Source organism: Neolamprologus brichardi, chromosome 18 (assembly GCF_056152115.1).
Source record: "Neolamprologus brichardi isolate AB-2024 chromosome 18, ASM5615211v1, whole genome shotgun sequence".
NCBI classification, from domain to species: Eukaryota; Metazoa; Chordata; class Actinopteri; order Cichliformes; family Cichlidae; genus Neolamprologus; species Neolamprologus brichardi.
This window is the reverse complement of record NC_142121.1, coordinates 28,974,512-28,999,312: the sequence shown is the minus strand read 5'-3', so window position 1 is coordinate 28,999,312 and position 24,801 is coordinate 28,974,512. Positions and strand designations below refer to the sequence as shown.

Genomic DNA, 24,801 nt, shown 5'->3' with positions numbered 1-24,801 from the left:
AAGCCGATAACATGTCAGATAAAACACTAGAAGAGCCTCTCCTACGGTGGTAACACAAATACTACATTACATATCAAATCAGTGATGTCGGATTCACTTAAAAACATCTCTTATTGGCTCATGAACATAAGGTCAGTACTATTATGTCATCAGTAAAAAAGAGGTGTCAATGAATATCTAGTGCCAAACATATTTGACTGGCTGGATATAAACAGTAGCGAGCGGTATGTGGTTTCACATTCACACTGGACCAGACATGACATAATGCTGCAGACCTTTTTTGAAAGACACCACCTCTGTGTGGTCACGGTGTGGTTCGTTCGTTTCAAATAGAGGGCTGGATATTTAAATAATTCTGACTATGGCGCACACACAGACCCATAAACACACACACACAATCACACACCAGTGGAGTCATAAGAGTTGGTGACACACAGATTCGGCTCAAGCTGCATTCACAAAATGCTGTCTTATTAAATTCCCCTTAAAGAGACAGAGCTTTTTTTGCTTTAAGTTATTTCTTCACTTTCCTTTAATAAAAGACTCAAAGGGTAATCAAAAGACACAAAAACTGCGAGGTATGTAATACACTAACTGACGCAAATAATTAACCATCGAGAAGGAATACTGAGGAGAAGCCGTCACAGTTGTGTGGGTGCGCATGTGTTGGATGAGTGTAGCCGTGGTTCTCACAGGACGGTGTTTGCCATCTATAATTACACCTGTCTGCTTCCGCCTCTGGCACTATCCTCAGATAGAGTAATCTGCTTCCTCAGCTGGCTGTGACAGGATGTGTGTGTGTGTGTGTGTGTGTGTGTGTGTGTGTGTGTGTGTGTGTGTGTGTGTGTCCCACTATCTTTATGAGAACTACTTTGAGTTGAGTTTGGGAGCCTTACACTGAGGACATTTTGGAAAATGAGGTCTTTTTAGCTGGTCCTTGCTTAAAAAGCCCTTTTTATGGGCCAGCACTTAAGTTAGGATTAGGTTAGGCTAAGGCAGTTAAGCTGGCATGGTTCAGTTTAGGATTAGGAGCTAGGGAATGCAATGTCAATGAATGTCCTAGCAAAAATAGCCTTGCAAATGTGTGTATGTTTATATCTGAATATGGACTCACTGGCCCTCCTCGTGTGTCCTCTGGAGAAAAATTCCTCTTTATATAAAAAATAAAAAACTCTCCTATAATCATCGCAGGTCTAAAAAAAAAACAAAACAATGTGCTAATTGAAAGGAAAGTTTCTCTTGGCGACACCTCACCACAATGTTTGTGGTCGATTTAAAACCTCTGCACTACTAACAGGCAGTATTAAGTTAAAGGCTGCTTTTAAGCACGACTATGTTAACATCTTTCCCTCAGATTACAACGTACAGATGCCAGAATTCATTCAGAGGGTGCTGATCATATCTGCGCGGAGGGCGCAGGTTACTGTGGTCATGTATCCACACTGTTACACCCAGACGGATTCCACAGTGGCGACATCCTGCCAAATATACCATGCCACCATACTGAGTTCTGATGTGTGCTGTGCTCGTCTATGTCTGTCACCTTGCTCATCCAGGACTTGCGCTTGCACATGGCTTTCCTCCTTTTCACGGCCTCCCACAGCCTTCTCTGCCCTGCGGTCAAGAAGAAACAATAGGCAATAGGTCAGTGGCAAGGCATTCAAATGAGGACTGCAACTGCTTAAGGATCCATTAGGAGGAATCTGAGTGAAAGTGAAAATGAAAATGAATTTCAACACATTTACCACAACAGGAAGAAAACCAAACACCCAGCTTTGATATGAAATGAGACAAAGAGCAAAAAACAAAGGGAAGGAGGAAGAAGAAAAGATAATAAAACCGCAGAGAGCAGTGAGCTGTGCAGTGGAGAGACATGTGAGGGAATATATGAGCATGTGAAGTGGGTGTAATTAGTCCTAAGCGGCTGTGAAGCACAGGCCCTGAGGGCTTCAGTAACTGGATTTAGAACAATTCTGCTGTGATCCACTTTATACACACTGCAGACAAAAGATCTGACAGTTTAATATCCACTCTCACTGTACCTAATTACAAATTGTGACTTTGTAATGACATTAAGTGCATTAGTGACGCAGGATTTGTTCAAGCAACATCAAGGGTGAGCCAAATGACACAGTGCCATTACTGAACACAAGAGTCATACTTAAGGCTATGTATAGATGCATACAGAGAATAAAAGTAATCATAAATATAAAAATTGCTCATTAAGCTATGAAAGGCCAGTACTGCTTTATTAGGAAATAAAACACATGAGCAGAGAAGATAGTAAATGATGATTTTATGAAGTCATAGTTTGGAATCATAAATTCTGTGTCTCGCGCTCATTTCCAGTCTTGAAAGAGTTGATAAAAACAAGCCACTAAACAACAGCCATGCTTTCAGATATCTAGCTACACTAAACCACCGCTCTGAGCTAAAAGCTAATATCTACTTCTACAGTCTACAGCCTGGTAACAAAGGCAGTGCCAACATCAATATTTTAAGACTTATAATGTATGTTAAATATATTCAGCATCTAAATTTAGCATGAAAGAGTTACAACATTTGCTAATTAGCACTAAAACTACAGGACAAACCGAAGCTGATGGGGATGTAGTTCATTTTTAGGTCACAAATTATTAGACAAAGAGCACAGGAGATAAACCGTAGGATTTTTCCTTTGAATAAGGAACATTTATACTAAGTATCTAACACTGGAAGCCACTAGCAGGACAACAAATTTAAACACACAAGAGAGACATGCCAAATGAACATCTGGATGAGCTTCTTTGGCACAACAAAACTGCGGTTCTCTCATTCACTCACTGACAAAAACACACACATACACGCAGGTACTGTGTCTCACCAGGTCGACCCATGCCGATTTTCTCCAGGTCTTCATTCTTTACGTAGTCAAAGTGCGACAGCCGTGTGACGTTAAGGTCATCTCGGATCCGTAAGAAGTACTGCTGCAGCTGCACTTCCATCAGCAGTTCCAGCAACCATTCCGTCCCTTCCTCACATTGCATGCTGCTGCCCAGTTTCTGATAAAAATACAAAGACACACACAGAGGAGTTAAGCCCATTCAATAGTCATTCAACACCTCTCCCAATGCATGCTCCAAAATCCGTAAAATACACTCAAAAAGGAAGTCAGCCATCAACAAACAGAGAAAGAAAGGAAACTGAGCTTGGAGCCAGTTCCCTCTTAACTAAATCATTAACAGCCTATTGCTTATAAAAATCAAGTCACAAACTCAAGATCAAGGGGGCTAAAGCGGCAAACATACTGTAGCATAAGCTACTTATCAAAGGATAAAAACAATAAAAACAGTCATTTTCACTGCAATTTGATGTCACTGTGGTGTCAACAAACCACTTAGTCTTCAATTAAGTGATGCTCAAAACAAAGAAAGTTGTTTTTGGCTGACTTGCTGCAGACTGCTCAGACACGAATATGCCAAAAAAACCAAACAAACAAGAAATATATTATGCAAAACTGATGTCCAAAAGTGTCAGTGAAAAACCAGATGTGGCCCCAAAACGGTTTCACCGCAATTCCTCACGCAACACCGAGTCAGCCCATCAATCTTTAACGTAAAAACAAAAATCATCCATTTAACGTAACCAGGAACCTAAATCTTGATGGGCTTCTTCAGGCTATCGTCTCAAACTGATGCAAGTTCAATTCAAGACAGTAAACAGCTTTGCTGGAGAACAGCTACACCTGCTCAGAACTTTAAGGAAGTAAACTTGTAAACCAAGCTTAACAACACATGGAAAAGAGAAACATTCCTAATCCGCACATAAAGGCAGGCAAAACTTTACGATGGGTGCTTTGGCTGAAGGGGTCACTCCACTGATCAGTATTTAGACTTGGCGAATGAGGAACTTCCTGTGCTGGCAAAGGCGAGGTTACGAGGTCCAGAGAACAGTGTCACAAAGGTCACTGCTTCCTTGCTCGCTGCCATTTAAACTTCCTGAGGGACTTGGTTAGAGGCCGTTTCCTATTATTTAATGACTCTGGCCTTAGAAGCTTAAGATCACACACACACACACACATACACATACTTCTAATGGTGGGCCATAAAATAAAGCCCATATGTGACCAATCCCTAAATCTATCCCTAAATCTACTATGTCTTTTCAGAGATAGCTGTTCTGTATTTTACAGGAATTTTAGATGTGAGGTCTGACTGAGGTCAACTTACTGGGAGGGCTCAGTCCCCAATGGTTATGGCAGATGTTTGTATCCTGATACAGATTCATTCCTATAACCATAAAAATGGGTCAGCTGTCTTTTTGAAATCACAGGAGTCCACTTATTTTTGTAAAAAAGTCCCACTGTCGGAACACTCTTTGAAGTTATCTTTGAAATCCTCCTGTTTGTTGAAAACAAGAAGTAAAACGGTACACTGGTAAGCCAGGAAACATTCTCGCGTGATCCAGTGACAGTAGTGCCTGTGGTTTTAGGATTAACTAGAGCCGCTGTCATTTGAATCCATCTCCATATTTTGCATTTTGCTACATCATGCCTGACTCTTATCCTGAGAAAGACGATCCAACGGCCCTTTTGGCTGGTCCACTGCGGGTTAAGCTGTGCCAGTGGCAGACATGCTATTAAGAGTTTGACGCAAATGTTTTCCCAAACAAGAAACAAATGATTTTTCATTTAATCCTTTCATTTTTCCATGAAAACAAGCCCAACTCATCCTTTACAATCTTCCCCAGCAGCAGTCAACACTGAAGAAAGAATGCCATTTCTCTGGACGGTGCCAAAGACGCAAGTCAGCTTTCTCTTGGGCCTATTTCATGGCAGTGTCATTTGAGGCATGAGGGGTCAAAATCAAGGAGATGAAGCGCTTCTACTTCTTGGCCCACTAGCAACCAAATTATAAACCCATTAAGGCATGTTGGGTTTGTTTTTTCCTAAGACACGTTCATAGAAATAAGCTTTGATACAATTAATTTAGGTGGTTAAGAAAGAGCTTTATACAGGGTGTATCAAAAAGAAACATTTGACTTTAAAGTGCTTTAAATCCGTAGCTGTTTACTGGTAACTAGGGATGGGTATCGGTATCCGGTGCCATGATGGCACCGGTTCTGTCATAAACGGTAGTAACCAGACCGAAAAGCAGCGCACATTTCGGTGCTTTATTTCTGTGCTTTTTTTTTTTCCTAAGCTGTGATACACTTTAGATTCTAGCCAATCATTTTACGTTTCCGAGGATAGTAGGCGTGTCCAGGTACGTACGTTCTTTTAGAGCAGAGCTACAGATTAAAAATGCCCAAGGCGAAGCGGTCAAAAGTCTGGCTGTACTTCACAGCAAAAGATGCAAACTAAGCAGCCTGCAACAAGTGCTTTAAGGTGATACTGTGATACTATCAAAGGAGGTAACACCTCAAATCCGATGAAACACCTGGCGACGCATAGCGTTTTTTTTTTTAAAGCCGAGAAATGCGCCGTATTTGATAGCTTGTTGCGAGACCTCACACCGAGCACATCTACTGCGGGTGTGGTGCCTGTTATCGGACCCGGAGTTAGCAACATCCCCCAAAAACCCAAAGAGGAGAGTCCTGGCCCCTAGCCCTGCCAGTGTAGCAGAAATGATGACGGATGATGATGGCAGCAGCAGCCGTTCTTCTCTGCGTGAGTAGCTTAATGTTGTTCGTGTGTAATTTACGTTGAGTAGGCTAACCACGTTATTACATGAATGCATGTAAGGTGAACTAGCAAACATTATCATAGCTACATGCGGCTGTCTTCTTGTTTGATGGCAGATACTCCCTTCACCCTGGCCAAAAAAGGCTAAAATGACCAAAGAAAAAGTGGAAAACAGCTAAACATGAGAGGTTTTTGGACAAAGTTTGTGTTTTTTCCATTGTTTAAGCACTGCTTCCAGCCAAGAATGATACCATATATGCCCCATAGCTGCAGAAAAGGCTAACATTGTTATCTTTTTACAAAAAACAGATGAACATGAGAGTTTTTTGGACCAATTTTGTGTTCTCGATTCTTTAAGCACCGGTTTGAGCACCGTTTAAGCATCGGCACCGTTTCAAAAGTACCGGTTTGGCACCGGTATCGGATAAAACCTAAACGATACCCATCCCTACTGGTAACAGTCGAAACATGTACTGGTAGAAAGCGAGGATTTAAAAGATTCATGTGGTGGTCGGGACGAGTTATCGTATTGATGTGTGCCATGTATCTGGTTGGGGACACACTGAGCATGTGTAAATGATGCAAGTTTTGTATGTAAAACTTTACATGCAAGCGTCTATGCCCATTACTTTGAAACATATAGCCTTTTGAATTTGGTGATTCTTTTTGATACACCCTGAATCTTCACCAGCTGAGACCATCAAATTATACTTTCTCCAAACAAAACAGGGTCCTTCCTTTATTTAGTTTATGTAAAACGTCATCAGGGGCTTAACTTCTCCTAAAGTAGTAAGTAGAAAATGTACATTTTGAAGATGTGAGGTTAAACTTGAAAGAAATGCTGCATCCCAACCATTAGAAATGACTTCTGTTAAGACTCTGAAGAATCCAACCAGGGCTAGAAATCCAGAACTAACTAGTGATCTACATACTTTCCTTCATTTCACCATATTTTAAAGAAGCATCATGAAATGCTGAAGGATTAAGAAGCTAAGCCTGTTTGCACTAAACTGTCCAAGCTTAGCATTTACTTCAAAAAATATTGAAAACAACCAAACAGGGAGGAAAACAAAGAGAAATAAATGAGGGATGCAGGAATTTAGATGCAGAGAAATAACATGGTGTCATTGCTGAGAAATGCTTTTGGCCTGAACGAATTCCTCAAGGTGGTGCTGATATTCACACAGGCGCATGTACACGTACACAGACACACACACACACACACACACACAAACCTACACCTTCTGGCCAAAATCATGTCCTGTGTTAAATCGGTTCTGCTCTCACATCCTGCTGCAATAACAACCATCCCTGGGGAGAGCCTCAGACCAGCTGGAGAGTCCACACACACACACACACACACACACACACACACACGCACGCAGAGTTACAGACAACTGACCTCCACCATACCATATTCATGATTCATGTATTCTAACAACTAATTAAACCACATGACTCTGACTATAGTTACAAGTATCCATGTCATGCTAAAGAAGATATTCCCTCAATGGAATATGGAGAGTAGACAATCCAGCAGAGCAGACTTACTCGATATACGTGAAAGCGTGCCAGGAAGGGGAATGTCTTTTTCAGCTTGTCAAAGCGTCGCATCCTGAATTCCTTCGTCTGGGATGAATGTAGGTGCAAATAAAGTGCATACACGTTTAAATGGCCCGTGGTTGTTGCTTGTCCTTTAAATCATTACCAGAGCCACAGCACCCTTGGTTTGAGTCTCTGAGGGAATTCTAAGAAGCGCACACAGTTTTTGGATCCGGACCCAAACCTATGAACCCGAGAAGGGGAAGAAAAACTTCCTGAAACCCTGCACGCAAATCTACAGCATTCCATGGCGGGGCAATCCTCCTCTAAGCCCCTTCTACTGCTTCAGCTCCCCACAAGAAGTCAAAGAGGCATTTATGTAGCACTTGAGAATGCAGAAGAGAACTCAAACTGGCTTGTAATATTAGGAAAGAAGGCTGGAGAGCGAATGGAAGCTGCTGCTTCTAGCAGAGAAAGCCTCCCAGCTCTGCCCTCTGCCCAAGTCCAGCCATGTGCCCTCCTCAGACAGCAATGAGCCAGTCATCCAAACTTGCAGAACTTCACAAATAAGTCACTCCTTCTTCCTCCCTTCCTTTCACTGCCTCTGTCTCTCTCTCTCCCCCGTCTCGCTCTCCCTGCTTTGCCTGTGCATATACTGTCTGTTTGCTTTTCGATCCCTCCATCGCGCATGGGACTAAAAATAGGAGCGTCTTCTGCCCGATTCAATCCCCTCAGCAGCACAAACAGACGAGCCAGAGTCGGCGTCTCCGGCTCCACTTTTTAGGCTTTAAAAACATGCATGTCTGCCAGCGGAGGGAGGGGAGGGGGGCCAGTCTGCATTTGTTTACAGGTAGCATATGTGCTTGAGCTTCATGTTGACTGCTTATAATTCTCACTTCTGCATCAGCCAAATTTTCTCTACCCCTTTTATCCTGCCCCCTCCTGCAACTCCACTCCTCACCCTATCTGTCCTGACCCCCGAACCCCCCACCCACCCTCCTCCCCCTGCCGTCCGTGCAGTGCAGAGCAGAGCGTGGTGCAGAGGACAGAGGCTTCATGGTATTCAGCCCGGAGGAGCATTTGATCCAGGGCCAAAGGGTCACATTCAACTGCAGGAGGGGGAGCTTGTTTCCTGTGATGCAACCTCCCAAAGAGACACACACACACACACACACCCCAAGCGCTCTTTCAGCTTCTCCCTCTGTTGCCTTGCAGAATTTCCCAACCTGCTTAGTGTAATATTTTCTCAACTGAAATGTATTGTTGAATGGCAATCAATATCTCTATGATTTACGAGTAGATTTTGCTACTATATATTTTTTCAAGTTTCATTTCACATCTATTTGTTATGATCTTTAATCACTTATAACCAGCACATTGCGTAAGAGTATCTGCTTAACAAACCCAGAAGCATACTCGAAGCACCAATCATTAACCACCAGGATCATTCAGACAATGAAATGGTGTATGAATAATTTCTGAGGTATTAACCACACAATGTGCAAAACAGGTTTACAGATATCTGTTAGTGGATGACTAATAGTTTACCGTAATAGTGAAGAAAAAACCCACATGATTATAATTATGATTACATAAGACCTGCTCAGGTCACTTAACCGTGGTAAACTCGCACACTCCTTTTCTGTCACTGTGACGTCTTTTTTGCACCGACTAAAACTCCTGCCATCTCCCTTCTCCTCCCCATCCTTCACTCCTTCATTAATCCCTTCTCTTTCCCTCCCATGCCTCCTTCTGTCCCTCCTCTTTATCCCTGAGGATCTGGCCAAACTCTTGCATTTTCTTCTTTATTTGGTACTGCCTTTTATTTCCTGCCTCTAATCCTCTAAAAATGTTATCTCTCTTCCACTACGCTGACTATAAACAAACCCGTAGCGGCTGTTTTTCAGACCAATGGTGGCAATAAGCCACATCTGCCTCCGCGGGCAGATATTATTAAACTTTTGCCTTTCTGATTTCACCACTCCTCCTCCCCCTTCTTTCGCTCGCTGTGCTGTTTTTCATAAGTCTACCCCATTAATCCACACTTTGACTTAGCTGTTCCCTTTTCACTAGATTTAGTTTTTTATAACGCTCCCTCTGTCTCACTCTCTCTTCCATTTACTACCACACACTTCTGCTTTGAATTAGGAAGTTTTGTGTTTACTAGTCTGAGGGTGGACAGAAGGCGAGCAGGCAGAGGTGTTATGGGGTGGAAATAAAAACTACAAATGGTGTTTGATCATGAAGTATTGGAGTTTAATCAGAGACGGGAAAACAGGCATTTGTCAGAGGCGTGACAAATGCCTGTGCAGCGTGAGTTTGCATACCAATTTATTTGTGTAGTTTGTGTACTTTAATCAGCTGTCTAAATGGCAGACTTTATTTGAATGTTTTGATTTATAAAAAATATTATTTTTAACTGTAATGTGTAAGTGAACAAATTGTCTCACTTTAGAGTGACGTTATAATAGATTCAACGAAGTCAGCCAGGCAAAGGCAGGCGGCCATACTGTCATCAACACAGGGAACAGTGTGCTAGCTGATGATACCCACATTGGAGTTTCTTTGCTGTGCCCCTTGCCCACATGGAGAGGGATCCGAATGACATCAGCCAAAACTTTAAGAGAACATGGCCTACTGTATCCTGCTGGAAATTCGGATGTAACGTGACATGTAATTAAATAAATCCACAAGGCCCTCACACAGGTGGAAAGTTGCAGCTCATGGTCATCACCTTAACACAAGCCGACTAAGGATACCAAACTTTTTTATATAAAACAGCCTAAAAATTCCAACGCCTTCCGTTTGGATTCCTTAGTTTACAGAGTCTCTATTGCTTTTGTTTGACAGCATTGCATTAAAGTATATTATAGTTACTATACGAGTCAAGCATCCAGAATCATAAGGATCACGTAGACCAATTAATATCATAACTACCCCACTAGACTATTCAGATTTTTGCATCAGCCGTATTTTAATAGATGCCAATATAGAATTTGTCACAGTAAAGTTAGCTTCAGTGATATGATAAATAAGGAAGTAATGTTTGCTTTGGAGCACTTATGTAACTCACAAGACTGTGAAACAGATGTTATGAAATAGCCCACATTCCTGAAAATCAGCAGCAGGACAAAGAAGGACATTACTAACATAACTGGATTTTTACAAAATGTTGTCCATTAATTTATCAAAACAAACAACACTGAACAATTATCAGTTCCTTGTGTGTGTGTGTGTGTGTGTGTGTGTGTGTGTGTGTGTGTGTGTGTGTGTTGGATTGATTAATCAACATGATTCAACAGTAATGAAGGTGAAAAAAGCAATAGCTTTAAACCGCTTCAAACAAAACTCATTATTTTTTAATTAATGGCGACACCAGTGTGGCAGTTTAGTGAAACGGGAAGCTGTGTGTGTGATAATACAGCGTTTGTGTAGAGTACCATCAAATGCAATTTCATCTGATGTTTTGTTAGAAATCAGTGGAAGGAATGTGTCAGAGAGCCGTCAGCTGCCTCCCGACTAAGGAGATTAGAGCGATACGATTAACATAAGTCAATATGTATTGTTGCCATATAAACACTAGGGGGCACAAAATCTTAATATGAGGGGTTTTCATTGCTCTGTGTGTGACAAGCATTTGTTTTTCCACTCTAAAAAGACTTTGGGATTACACAGGTCACACAAACCTTTATCAGTTGCCATTCTGGTTATGTGGGCCCAGTTTATGACCAGTGTCAACAAAATCCAACTAAAGAAAAACAGCCCATTTTACCATGCCTCGAGGTGTCTTGACAACTAGTGGCTGGTGATTAAGGCAAAAAATTATTATCATTTTTTTTATTGCTTGCTGAAATAACGAGAAAAGTCTCGTCCTAATAAGTTCAAGAGTTAATTAGGATTCAAATGCTGAAAGTGAAGAAAATTTTGATTCAAAATTGTAAATATCTTGAAATTTCAAGTTAACAAACTGAAATCTCAGTTTGGATGAATTAGATGAAAACGACGGTCATTTTTTAAATCAGAACCAGATAGCATTTAAAACCATTGCTCTATCTGGTATTACCGTGTAGTTACAGTAAGTCACAATATGACTATAGTGATGGCATTTGTGTCAAACAATACCTATATTTAGTGACTTAAACATGTGATATTTTGATTTATTGGCCAGTATTTTTTTCCTTTATAAAAACAAAACAAACAGATTTCCATAACACCTATTTTGTGTAGTTGCTTACTTATTTACACTGCTCAGATCAGCTGGTTGGTTGGGCGTCCATACATGCGTGGTGCCATAGCGAAGTTGCAGAGTGCCCTCTGGTGAACAAGCTATGCAACATCAACACTCATCAGATGGTTTTTCTCCCATCTCTTCTTTATCTTTTTTAATTTTCATTCATCAGTTGATATAAAAGCAGTTGCTGATAGTTTAGTAAACACCTAATTTCAGTTGATAATTGGTTGATTTTCTTGATTTTTTCTCAGTTTTCACTGTGTTTGGTTTGACTGAGGTTTGGTTTACGCCCTAGTTTGGTTCAAAATACACCACTGTGCAATGTTCATGGTAATAAAGTTAAAGTAGAAAGCTAAAGTAAGCTAAATAAACTTTTTCATGCCGTCTTTTTCCACACAAGTTCTATATATATCACAGCACAATAACCTGATCACCTGTGGTGACGACCCTGGAGGAAGCTAAATGTGACCCGTTTATCAAGATCAATGAAATTATTCAATTAGATAAAACTGTTTGCATTTTAAAATCTAAGTAGTCTGACTGAGTGGCTTTACAAAAGGACACTAATACTATAAAGCCCAAGTTAAATGTTTGACCGTGAAGATTACATTATCATGACCAGACATCAGATTAGGACCTTTCTAGCTAATAAGATTATGAAGAACAAAAGGCTGTGAGCTCTATTACGTTACAGTACTGAAACACACATGCACATACACGCACACACGCATTCTCGTGTTCATATCTTAGTGAGGACATCTAATTGACATAATGTTTCTCTAGCCGCTTACCCTAACCATCAAAAATGTTTGCCTAACACTAGCCTCCATCCAACCACAACCTAATTGTAACTCTGACACTAAAACTACATTTTGAGTCTTAAAAATGGCATCAAACTTGTGGCACTTTAGTGCTGACTAGTGGCTGTTGGTCCCCACACGGATGTCTAAACAGGTACACAGACACACACACACACTTCTAGATTCTGTAATATGATGCTCACTGTACACAGGAAGGCATGCAAAGGCATGCACACTGACTAGATTCATCCTGAGGCACTATGTTGGGAATTAAGTTAGCTTACTGGGCACCAGTGTATTTCTAAACTAAGTTCCAACATTTTGGTAACAAAACATCAAACTGCGTTTTGGGTGCCAGGTGCCAAAAATGCAGAGTGAAGAAGAAGGAGTAGTAGAACTACATTAATCACTTTAGAAACTGTGCTAGAACAATATCTACACAAACACACAAAAACCTCTGACAGAGGACAGCATGCACAGACATACAGAGATCCATCATTCCTAATGTCACAGACAGCAACTATCTCCCAAGGTCTGGCTTTTACGTTTTCCTTAAATCCCTTTACCGTCCACAGGAACTCATTACTCAAAAAGCCAGGAGGGGAGAGGCGGTATGAGGCTGTGAGCGTTAATGTGCCCATGAACCGATTATGAGAAAGATGAGAGCTCTGGATGCCAGTGGCCTGCTTCCAGGTCATCACTTCCAGTTTTCAGGAACATATGTGCTGTGTTTTGTCAACAAATCTTGTTTTGGTAGCTTGACCTAATATGCATAATGCCAGACTGTAAAAAACAACCCCCACAAAACAATGAAAAACACCCGTACTGAGCAATCCTTTCTTTGATCCCTTAAAGCAGGTTAAGAGGGAGAAGGAGGGGCCACTAAAATAAATATCAAATATCATGAATAAAATGATTGAACTCAAAATCACAGCAGGTAGCTCAATCAAAAGACATTACTTATTACATTCATATTATTCCAAACACAGTGGATGCCCAGCCATACTCACGGCCGACACAAATTCATCATTTTCAGATAAGGCTTGCCCGCTAATCCCTTCATCCTCCACAGGGGGAAAAACATCCATAAGATATCTGTGTGGAGAATAAAATGGTCACTCTAATAACATAATAAGTATTTCTAGTATTTTCCATACACCTACATTTTCCGTACATCTACCCTTAAGTGTTTTTCACTCAGTTTCTGCATAAGATGAGGCAGCTGCAGGCTGTGGCGCTGAAAGCTAACCCTAGAAAAACCGCTGTACTCAGCACAAAGCTGCAGCTGTGGAAGGAGACTGATCTGATTCAGCCCCAAACAGAGCACAACAGCTGCAGCGTCCATCGGTTCAACTCTGCTCAACTAGCACACAGATCCTCAACACACAGGACAGTATTACATTTAAACTGCCGCACACATCTACACATTCATTTATCTTCTCCCTATATTTGCTTATCAACAGCAGGTCCCGGAGGGCTGAAACCCAGTACATGTCGGGGAAGACCAGCGCAGGGCATTGCTTGAAGTAGCAGCGGTAATGAGTCAAATTTGAACCCAATTCAATTTAAACACAAGTCACCATAAAATGTTTAAACAAACATAATAAGTAAATTAGTAAAAAATAAATAAATAAATAAAAAATAACATCCTTCATTTTGAAAAAGTTCAAATTGTAATTCTCACCAATAGTGAAATCACTCTGTTCAGGCAATTGTTTTTTTTTTTGGTTTTTTTTTACATATTTTCAGTTTGTGTTTAGTTTTTTGTTTAAATTTAGATTTTTTGTTTTTAAATTTTGAATTAATTTCTTATTTTCTTGTTTCATTTTTACATTTAATGGTAGAAATTACACATTTCAGTTAAGCTTTTATTAGTTTTTGATATTTATTTTGTTTACTTTGTTACAGGATAACTTTAAAAAGTTTAGGATACACATTACAGTAAAAATTGTATAAAAAGAAATACAAAAGGAAACATTGCGCAGGCAGCTTACATATCACAATTTCAAATATGTTATATATAAATAGTTACAAAGAACAAATTTGACCAAATGAACAAAGACTTAACATTTCCCGTGTGTTTTAGACCTAAGTTTAGACTGAAGAGCAGAGGCGATCGTGCCTTTGCCTCAGCTGCACCCAATCTTTGGAAAAGCCTCCCTGCTTCTATTCGTGCCTCAGACTCTGTCCAATCCTTTAATTCAAGATTGAAAGCATACTTATTTAACGTGGCTTTCCTGACCAGTTAATACCCTTTTTATTAAATTTATTATTTTATTATTAATTTTACTGCTGTTTTTATCTTCTTAGTAGATATTTTTGTATTCACGATCTGACCTTCCTCCTGTATTGAGGTTTGATACCCATTTTACTTAACTCTTCCAGTCTATTAGTGCCTCCATTCTGTCCTTGCTAGTGCCTGATCTGCACTCTGTTATTGACTTATGTTGTTTCTCCGTATAACTGTGAAGCACTTTGGCATGCCTTCGGGTTTTTAAATATAAATATATAAATAAAACGGTATTGTTTTGTTTATTTATTATTATTCACAATATGTTTCAAGTCCAATTTTTACCTTTATTGTACTTTCATCTGTTTTTTCAAAATTCGTTTTAGTTACCAGTAATAACTGCTTTAGCCACATTTTAATCACATTGAAAATACAGTAAAGACCAAACTATCAACACTGTATATTTCCCACCAGACAGTTTTTTCTTGTTTTTTTAAGCCAACTCTGAATTTTAAATAATCTATTCCAGCCTAAACATGACAGCAACACACACCCCTGACATATAATGCCCTTGCAGACTGTTGAAACTATTCAGTTTACAACATCTCTACAAAAAAGGGTAAAACGGTGAATTACCGACCTGGTGAACTTATTTATCTAGCTCTGAGTTCAGTGATTCTACACATTTTCTTCTGATGTTGAAAACATTTTTAAAAAAGGCAACAGAGATGCTTCACAATGGTTTGATGTGGAAATTAAACGCCCAGCCTAAAAGCCAAACAAAACAAAACAAAAAAAGAGTCGGGCCTTCACAGCATTTGTGAAATAGTGTGTGTGTGTTTGTGTGTGGCTTTGCAGAATAGGTGGGAGGGTATAAAATGTCATAGTTTGCCTCTCACCAACCTCATTCTGCAGCACTTCATCAGTGACCTCATGGCTCTGCATGCAATAACTCGGCCTCGTGTGTGGGCGAGAAGTGTCGTGTGTTGTGCGTGGGTACGTGGTGGCTGAGCAGGGCGCTACTGACATACATGGGTAAAAGAGCTAGTACTGTCTGACAGATGAATGAGCACTTTGGGAGATCTATGAAGTGGAGTTATGTTCGCACAATCCAACCAGACTTTTTTCCCCTCAGCAGACGTATGTCTTGCCACAGGTGCTACTAAGAACAATGGCCGTTGTAATATTGTGTTTCAGCAAGCCGGGATAGTGTGACAATGAACACGCACAAGCAATGCCACTGAAAATAAAGTAAACTTAGTGGCATCCAGTATTTACACCGGTCTTTGTTTACCCCTTATGCTCTGACGTGTTTGGGGAAGAAAAAGAAAAAGCTTATAAATTTTCCACATTATTTAACACTAAAAATGATGGACCACCTTGATCACCTGATCAGGTGCTACTAATCCATCAGTATGCAAACTGACACGAAGGGAAAAAGGATGCTTAAATGTCGGGAAACCCGGCCCGACACTGACTGAGGAGTGAAAGCCATGTCACAGGAAAACATCTGTGTACATTCACCAAAGTGTTTTGGACATGACACTGAACAAGACAAGATACATGCTCACAATGGCAATGATTTGAAATCAGAGACACCTACGAAAGCATAAATCATCATTTCATTTCCCTTTGACAGGTTCATACTGCTGGCTGAAATTAGTCCATTACCTACTATTACTTACTACTGTAAAATAAAGGGAACTGCACAGGTCTACCTCTTCATCATCGCTAGGCAGCCTTTGGTAATCCGACTCTGTCGTCTCCTGCAGTCTCTGGTATTCTGCCGTCTCCCCCATGGTGGAGTTCTGAGACCCAGCCGGTACCTGTTCGGGTGCTACGTGTCCTCAAATAGCTGCAGCTCCAGCCCAGTGAGCAACCCACACACTCAGTCGGTCAGTCAGCTCGCTTCGACATCCATGCAGGAAGACAAGTGCGATATTCTGGGCGTCGTTCACGGAGCGGCGTTGCATTATTCCGCAACGCCTGGCACAATACGTCTTATTACTCTGCTAACTCTGCTGTCACTCCTGCATCCAGTAATACCACCTTCATTGTCTTCATCGTTTAGGTTGAGTCAGCATTTGTTTAAAAATGGCCGGACAATGAGTTCTTCATTTTCACACCTTTGTGACAGGAACTGACTAGTCTCTGAAAACAAAGCTGCTGATCCTCATGGAAACAGTTTTCAGAAGTGTAATTGTGCTGATAATCTGCAAACAATACTTCTTAATACAGAATGAATAACTCAATTCAGTTCGTGCAGGCAGGAGTAGCTCCGCTTTTGAGAAGATATACGGAATGCAATCCTCTTGAACGGTCTGTCCTTTTCATATGTCAGCAGCATTAAGAAGCTTCTGGGGTGTGAAAATGATCATTCAGAAGTCATTCAGTGAGGATTATTGTCCCTCAGACAATGAAATTCCAGCCTGGGTCCTTGGAGCTGCTGCAGTCAAGAGGTGGGAGTGTTAGGAGGATGAAGCCAAGGTGTGGCACAGAAGGTGAAAAGTCTAACAGGCTCCGCTTGTATCCTCACATCAGCTTCTAACCTCAATCTCTCTCTTGTGCTCAGTTGTGCTCATCTCTGCTGTCACTGCCTGCCTCTCTCTCTCTCCGACTCTTGCTCACCCTTCCTTAATGCTGACGCATGCTCCTCATATCCAGCGACGGCTCTCCCCGTTTCCATTTCCATGCCCCAGGCACTACCATGACCAGCTTACCTCCTCTTACTCATCGGCAGTGAAAAATCACAGCGAGCAGTGGCAGCGGCCGTCCGTGTGACGTCTTTCATTTTTCACCTGAATTAGCTCCTTCCTTCTTTGTGTGGTTTTTTATTCATACCGACAGCTCGGCTCTAACGATGCCGACTGAAGTCTGGGAGCATTTTGGACTCTGTTTTGTCCTAAATTGACTTCCTGATTGCTCGGTCGATGCCTAATCCCTCGCCTGTTGTTATTGTTTTTCCCCCCTCCTCTCCTTTCGAGCCCTAACCCTCTAACCCGCTTTCCACACGCTTTTTTCCCCACTCGATGATTTGGCGAGTGGTCGCCTCTTCTATTACCGTGGCAACATCAACCCATCCCACCTCCTCCCCGCTCCCGTGTCCTGTAGCCACGGTGATCCACTCAGCAGTGGTCCTGATAAAAGCAGCCAATGAGAATAAGTCAAGCCAACAGGAAAGGGAGGGGGAGGAGAGTGTCAGGCGAGAGGTGGAGAGGCGGAGGGAGCCCTAATGAGGAGAGTTAATCTTCCCTCTGAGAGGGAGAAAAACATGGCCATGCTGCTTTGTCTGTGTTTGTGTGTGTAAAGCTCTCCAGTATAGAGGACATCCAAGCCATCTGGACCTCGCTGTGTGGACATCTGGGTGAAGAGGAAAATAGAATAAAAGAACAACGCATGTGCGTCTGCGTACGCACACACGACACTTCCCCATCGCTCCAACTGATGCCATTGAGGAAAAAAAAAATCTTTAAAGCACTCTGGGACAGCACAGAGTATTTGTTTACGCATGCATGATCTCCTCCTCCCCTCAGTCCATGTCACTCTTTATTCCTTCCACTTTCATATCCTTAACACTCGCCCCTCTTTTGTTTTGCCTCCTCTCGCTCTCTTCTCCATCTCCGACTCCACTCCAGTCCTGTTGATGTCCTTAGGCCAGTTATTTGTGGCCCACTGCACAACATTCATTTTTTGCTCTCATTCCTCCACCTCTTCCTCTGTTCTGTGATCTGGTCCTCCGGAAACAGACTTCCACAAATTTGAGAGGCACGCAACACAACACAACAAAATATTTAAAGTTAACAAATTATTATTTTGGTCAATATTGACGTCACCATGACGTCACCATTTTTTAAAGTTAGAATTTGTCAATTTTCTTTTCTTTTTTTAATTCTTGTTTCTCACTCAAAATCGAAATCCAAAATGTCGTGGTTTACCTTACTTGCATTAGAAAAAAAATTGCAGAATAAACCTTTTATCTCGATGATGTCATTTCCATTATTGCTGGAAGAGTAGAACTGAATATAAAATCAATTATCAGCCGTGATATGCGTACGCCTCCAAAGAAACACATGGTTTGCGCATAATTATTTCTGCAAATGTAAGTGATACGATGTGGATGCACACATTCATAATACACAGTTACACACACTGTAGGTCAGCGATTCTGCATTTACTATAAATCAGGTCCTCAGACACCTACTGTGTCCAGGTTTTTAGTGTATTTATAGGGCAGTAATATCAACTCATACTCTAGCAGTACATGCTGACCTCTCCTCTTTTACCCCTGCTATGGATTCGTGTTTCGTGTTTTATTATTCCATCTCTCTTACTGCTCAATCTTAAATGAAACCTCTTTATATGAATTTACTTTTTTAGTGGAGTAACCAGGATCTGATTTTTAGACGCAAATCTCAAGAGCTTTCAACCTTAATGGCCAACAACATTTCTTAAAAATAGTCATGAGGGGTGGGATTCACAGTGTTGCCTATGATCTTAACAACATTCTGCACGTATTTGAGAACTGAGGTTACCAGCTGCTGTAGTTTTGAAAGTGAGGATTTTAACTGCTTAGCAGTTCAGAGCCTTGGAATTGGTCTGGAATGGATGGAGGTTAATTCAGCATCCAGATGCCAACTCCTGCAATACATGCGGGTGTGTTTGTTTTCCTAAAGTAAGGAAAGTCTGCCCCGAAAGAAAGATGTATGGCAGCACAGGCTTCTCTAAAACTGTGCTTCAATGATGTTTTCATAGAAGTTAAACTAAGCTACGCAGTATCCACTGATTAACACCCACTCTGGGTATTGGATTTTCAAACTGTGGGTTGATAACAAGCAGGCATCCATAGTTTCCACAAGAAACTCAGACTGCAGATACCATTTAGTTATGAATGTGATTTTTTTAAGCATGTTTTACTTTGATACACATTTTTCTAAAATTCCTAAACAATTTTTCCATGCAGACTTTCACAGAGCGCTGAAGTGCACATTTTGAAATGGGGTCACACAGCGAGCCCTCCATCAGTGTATTTCTCTCTTTAAAGTGTCTAATGATACATTTGTCCATTCAGTTTCCAACTTTCTCGAATCATGTAAAACATGTAGGCATACAGAACGAAATTTAAAAAAACGTACAGTGCAGTATAAACAACACAGCACTGCTGAGTAACAGCAGATACCTTTCCTGTTTATCTGAAATGTTTAACTGCATAAACTGTCCAAAGTAAGAGACAGTGAAAGAAAAGTTGAGCCGCAGGAGAGACGAGAAAACAGAAGGGATCTGCGGTGAATTGAGGCCATGATAAATGGAGCGGTGCTGAGCTGCGGTGTTACGCCGGGTCACTGCTGCCCACCAGCTGCCCCCTGATGAAGTTAACACACTCAGTTCTAGGCTGCTCCACAGACTGATAAGCGCGAAGGGCAACGGTGAAGGACGCTGTGAAAATATTTTTCCGCACCAACCTGAATTTAAAAAAAAATCGGTTTGTAGCCGATGATAAGCACCCGTCAACCTTAAAAGTAGAGCTTTTGTTTAGCAGGAAAAGATTGCATTTTTTTCTGGACATGTGGATAACATAAAGTGCATTGCTCATTCACCAGCATCATCAGAATACACTCATCTTGTGTGTGTGTGTATGTGTCTGTGTGCACGTGTCGAGGGGGGACAGAGCTGAGCCTGTTAAAACATGTAAACGCCTTCTCTGTCCCCGTGATGGAGAGCACAGCAGACAAGCTGTGGGTGTAATGATAAAGTGTTCCCAGCCCAGGCATCGCGGCCTGTTTAAACCTACCTTTAAGAGACTGTTAAGCATCCTGAAAGACTAAAAGGACTGCAAATCCTGGGTCCCTCCTCTCTTTATGACTGTTGGTGGGTAGGCTTCAGGCTCTGGGGGCAACACTAAGCTTTTCAACAGGAGCTGGATGAAATCCCTGATGTCTACTCCTGATTGTGGGGCTTGTATGGTGGAAACATAATCAGGGTAGTAACTGGACAGTATAGCTCTGGTGCACTGTATGAGTGTGTGAGTAATATAGTGGAATGTATTACATTTCTTTTGAATTTGTATTATATTTATTATTTGCATGAACAGATGTCCAATGATAGTATCTATCCAAGTCATAGATAAGCTAATCTGCAGAATAGTTTCTGAATTAGTTACAGATTCTAAAAAGAACGACAGGTCATCAGCTATCAAAACTAAATGTATGGCTTCAGCGTGTCTGCATCTTATCATTAAAAAAAATCCATGTGACTCATAAAACCACTTTTACTGTCAGACTAAGATTTCTCAATTATCCAGCAGCCTTCACCTGAAAGAAAACTTTCATTAGGGAAAACATAAAGAATGACTTACACTGTGTCGAGGAATTAAAGCTTGAAATCTTCACTCTAACAAAACAAAACACACTTGTCTCTAAAAGTTTAATCTCCTTTATGTAGCTACCTGCGGTTCAATGAAAGGGATACTTCTACTTCGACCTCTATCTCAGCCTATTGCTAGCATCCTCCTCAGCTTGTCCTCCTTCACTACAACAACAGCTTCTCTCTGTGGTCTTCCTCTTTCCCTTCTGTCTGGCAGCTCATTCTTCAACATATTTAAATGTTCACACTATCTTGGTTTGGATGACCCCAGGTATTTAAACTGACCTACCTTCACCACCTCTGCTGCTTCCATCTTCACCTTCCCATCCTCACTCTCATTCACACACATGTATTCCATCTTGCTTCTATTAACTTTCATTCCTCTTCTCTCCATAGCATAACTCCACCTCTCCAGGCTCTCTTTTACTTCAGCCCATCACCATCGCAAACAAGAAGGTGCCCAGAGCTCATTCCTGATGTAATCGCACCCCCACATTCAACTCATCCATCACATCTACTGCACACCTCACCACTGTCTCACTCTCCTCACACATGTTCTGCACCAGTTTCACATACTTTCTCTGCCACTCTTGACTTCCTCTTTCAGTAACACAGTTCCTTTTTCTACGACAGTGCAGCGCCTTCACATTACCTCTCTTTTACCACTCTGAAAGAAATTTTTGTCTTTTCAGAATCACCGGCAAACAGCTCAGACAAAACATGAACCCTTATTTCTATTCCTCACGATTAATTAACTGCCAGTTCTTGCCGGTTAAAAACAATCAATGCAAGACAAATCAATGAATGATCACATGCAGCAAAAATTAATTAATTAATTAAAAAAAATAAAAGAACACAGGCTAACAAGATCTTCTTTGCTGGCTTAGTTCCCTAATATCAGTACATTTTTCCACCAACAGACCTATTGTCTGTCAAATGGTCAGTGTGATTTCTATTCTTCCACAATAAAACACTGAGTCCTGACAAAGAAGGCTTTTACCTGTAAAGGAAAACTAATATTCTAATAATGAAGTACCATTTCAAAGTTAATTCTATAGACATGCAACTTGGGTTTCTACAGGTTAGTGTTACATTGTATTACAGACCTGTTTCTTCTTACGGTCCCAGATAAATTCTGCTTACAGCTAATTTGGGTTCCCAGCACTAAGAAGCACCCATGTAAGAAGACATTTCTCCTTACAGTAAATGGCAGCGACGTCCACCCACCCACAACTTCTCATCAGAGACCAAATCTTTTCCTCTTAAGGGATGACTTCAGCTCACTGACTGTGAAAACCACTGTAAATCCTACGGTATGATTCACTACTCCACGATACTAAAGAAGAACTTTGACTGCTGGCTCTGCTGCTGCAATGCTGAGTTCACTGCTGCTTGGAAAATGTTGATTCAGCAAGGTCCAGAGAGGAAGCTGATGAAGCTGTGGTCTGGGGTGTCGACAGTGGCTCCCTTAGCATTTTTATTGTTTTATAGTACAATCTGTACCCGTAACACTGGTTTAGATCCACCTGGTTATTAGGGGTAGGGAAAAAAAAGACGTTTGAAGGCATAATTTGCTAAATTGCAACACATGTTATCACAATACTCAGCATATTGCAAAATATTAAAAATTGCAACAACATCATATTGTCAGTGAAGTGTCGTGATAACATGATATTATGGTGCGTCTAGTGATTCCCACCTGGTTTCTCCCATCTATGATCAAAAGCAACATCTCTTCTCACTAAGCCATCACCGCCGGCCGCTAACTTGAGTTTCGAGCAGTAAAAGTCTAAAAGTGGAAACTTAATGAAAATGGTGGTCTTGAAATATGGCCTGTCCCGTGGCCTTGACCCAGCAAACTCACTGTTAGGATCAATCGCAGCTGGGCACTGATTCAAGCCCTTTAATGATTTCCATTCACTCACAATATTTCATAGCTGTCACGAGAAATATTATCCTCAACAAATCCTTTCTAATCACCCCTTTCGTAGAAAGATTTCCATTTCACCTGAATCACGGGTGAGCAGGCACGCTCAGTAAATCCACTGTGGACAGAGGTGTGTGCATGTGTGTGTGTGGGGGAGAGCGATGAGGAGACAAAGACTGAACGTGTGTGTGTGAGTGTGACTGAGACTAAGAGACAGATAGACCTCCAAGCTTTATAATCCTCAGCTCTCATGTTGTCTTTCTAGGAAGTGTTAAAGGGGCACCCGAGTGCGCGTGGTGTTTGCTTTCCACTGTCCCATCAGCCCAAACAGCTGGGATTTAAGAGGGTCATTTAAAACGTGCAGAACAGCACTGAAGGGCAGATAAACCATGTGTATCCTGTTCTCTACTTCATGCATACTTCTGACCAGGCATACACACATGTTTAGAGTAACTCAAGCTGATAAGGATGCTAGGTTAGGACGATAAATAAGGTGTGATAGAATTTAACATGAAGCAAATACATATTGCGTTCACAGAGCCTCCAATTCTTTTGAAGAAAAAAAAAAAAGAGATCAATTTTACTCCCACAAACACACACGTTATATTTTGCCTTGTGAACATTTGACATGGTACTGAAACTCATAACTTTAACCTCCTTCAATAGTTTTTCCCCTTCCTCTTTTTCCCCCTAATTCCATGTCACATGTCTTAGTTTCACATTGGGTAAATCTGAGCTTCCTCTTCCTCTTCACTGTTGTTTTTCAAAAATAACGTAACTACCAATATTACAATCAGCATTTTTAATCAAATAAAAACGCTGCTGCAAATAATCTTTTAAGGAAACGTCTACATATTCACGACTTAAGATCAGAATTCAGGTTTGTGAATGTAAGTAAAAATCCATGATGACTGAGATTTAGCTGTAAATCTTCATGGGTGTGACTGGGACACACAAAAATAAAAAGGAAATAAAAAGGAGGACAGGATCAGAGGGAGCAGAGAATGGGTCGAGGTTCTCGGGTCTCACTTAATCTGCATGTGCGCATTTGTGCCAAGGTCATAGGTGAGGAAGTATGCATACCACCAGAGGCTAAAGCGCTCAGTGCCATCTGGATGCCTGGCCATACATCATGCCAGGGGCTTTGACAGTGTGTGTGTGTGTGTCATTGAAATGACACCAAACATACCAGCTCATTCACAGCCTCAGCTCACATGCCAGACGAGCCGTTCACAGAATGCAAAATGAAAGTTTTAGTTTAAGCTGAGCCGTAACCTTAGACAACACGGAAGATGATTAAATCCATCTTTCTGTTACGGAAACTACAGTACAAAGTACAGAGTTTCAAAATTTACTGCTTTGAATGCACTTGACACACTCTAACAATTATTCTTGGCTAATAATTAAGTGACAATTTATTATTACTTAATCCATTTGTTTTTGTTTTTGTTTTCATGAAAATGTGATCGTTTCCAACAAACAAAGGTATTAAATGTATTTAATTTATGCATTTTATGGTGAGAAGAGTTCAGAAGAATTAATAAATTCTCACTTAATGAGAGCCTGAAGTCAACAAATGTCATCTTAAAAGAAAAACATTTAATTAGCTGCATATCCACTGAGTATTCATCTATCAATCCTTTAATAAATGTCCTAGAACATTTAAAAATGCATTAATCCAAACTAAATGTCCTCTTTTTAAGCACGACATGCTGGCGCTGACGTCACTTTTCTACTTCTAACGTGTAACAAAGTGCTTGGATGAAGCCATTTGGTTAACTGAAACCATACGGTCTGCTTATCATTTCTTCCTCAGGCCACAGGGGGGCAGTGTGAGACAGTGACGGAAGTCACTCTCAAAGCATTTTTGTTTAATTTGAGTTGTTGTACCTGAAAGTTCTTCTTTTAAAGACAGTGTGAGGAAGAAAAACAATATTGACATGACTTAATTCATATTTAGTCATCCATATATTTCAAATGCTGCTTAAGTACAGACAAAACAGAAATATATACAATAAAAATTACATGTACAGTTTTCATCGAGATGAT

At 40.9% G+C, this 24,801-nt stretch overlaps 1 protein-coding gene across 6 annotated transcripts in view; it reads right to left on the bottom strand.

The window, feature by feature from the left end:
* The window catches only part of tnk2b (tyrosine kinase, non-receptor, 2b), a 56,903-nt gene that overhangs the window by 15,707 nt on the left and 16,395 nt on the right, over window positions 1-24,801 (bottom strand). For 3 of the 6 annotated variants that reach the window (XM_087831464.1, XM_087831467.1, XM_087831465.1), the window contains exons 1-3: window positions 16,184-17,530; window positions 2,864-3,041; window positions 1,544-1,614 (exon numbers count right to left, since the gene is read on the bottom strand). In XM_087831464.1, coding sequence (XP_087687590.1) covers window positions 1,544-1,614; window positions 2,864-3,041; window positions 16,184-16,264 — 330 coding nt within the window. In that variant the 5' untranslated portion in view covers window positions 16,265-17,530. Of the gene's footprint in view, window positions 1-1,543; window positions 1,615-2,863; window positions 3,042-7,213; window positions 7,829-16,183; window positions 17,531-24,801 lie in introns of those variants that run through there. The other 3 variants (XM_087831466.1, XM_087831468.1, XM_087831469.1) reach the window with 2 other exon arrangements.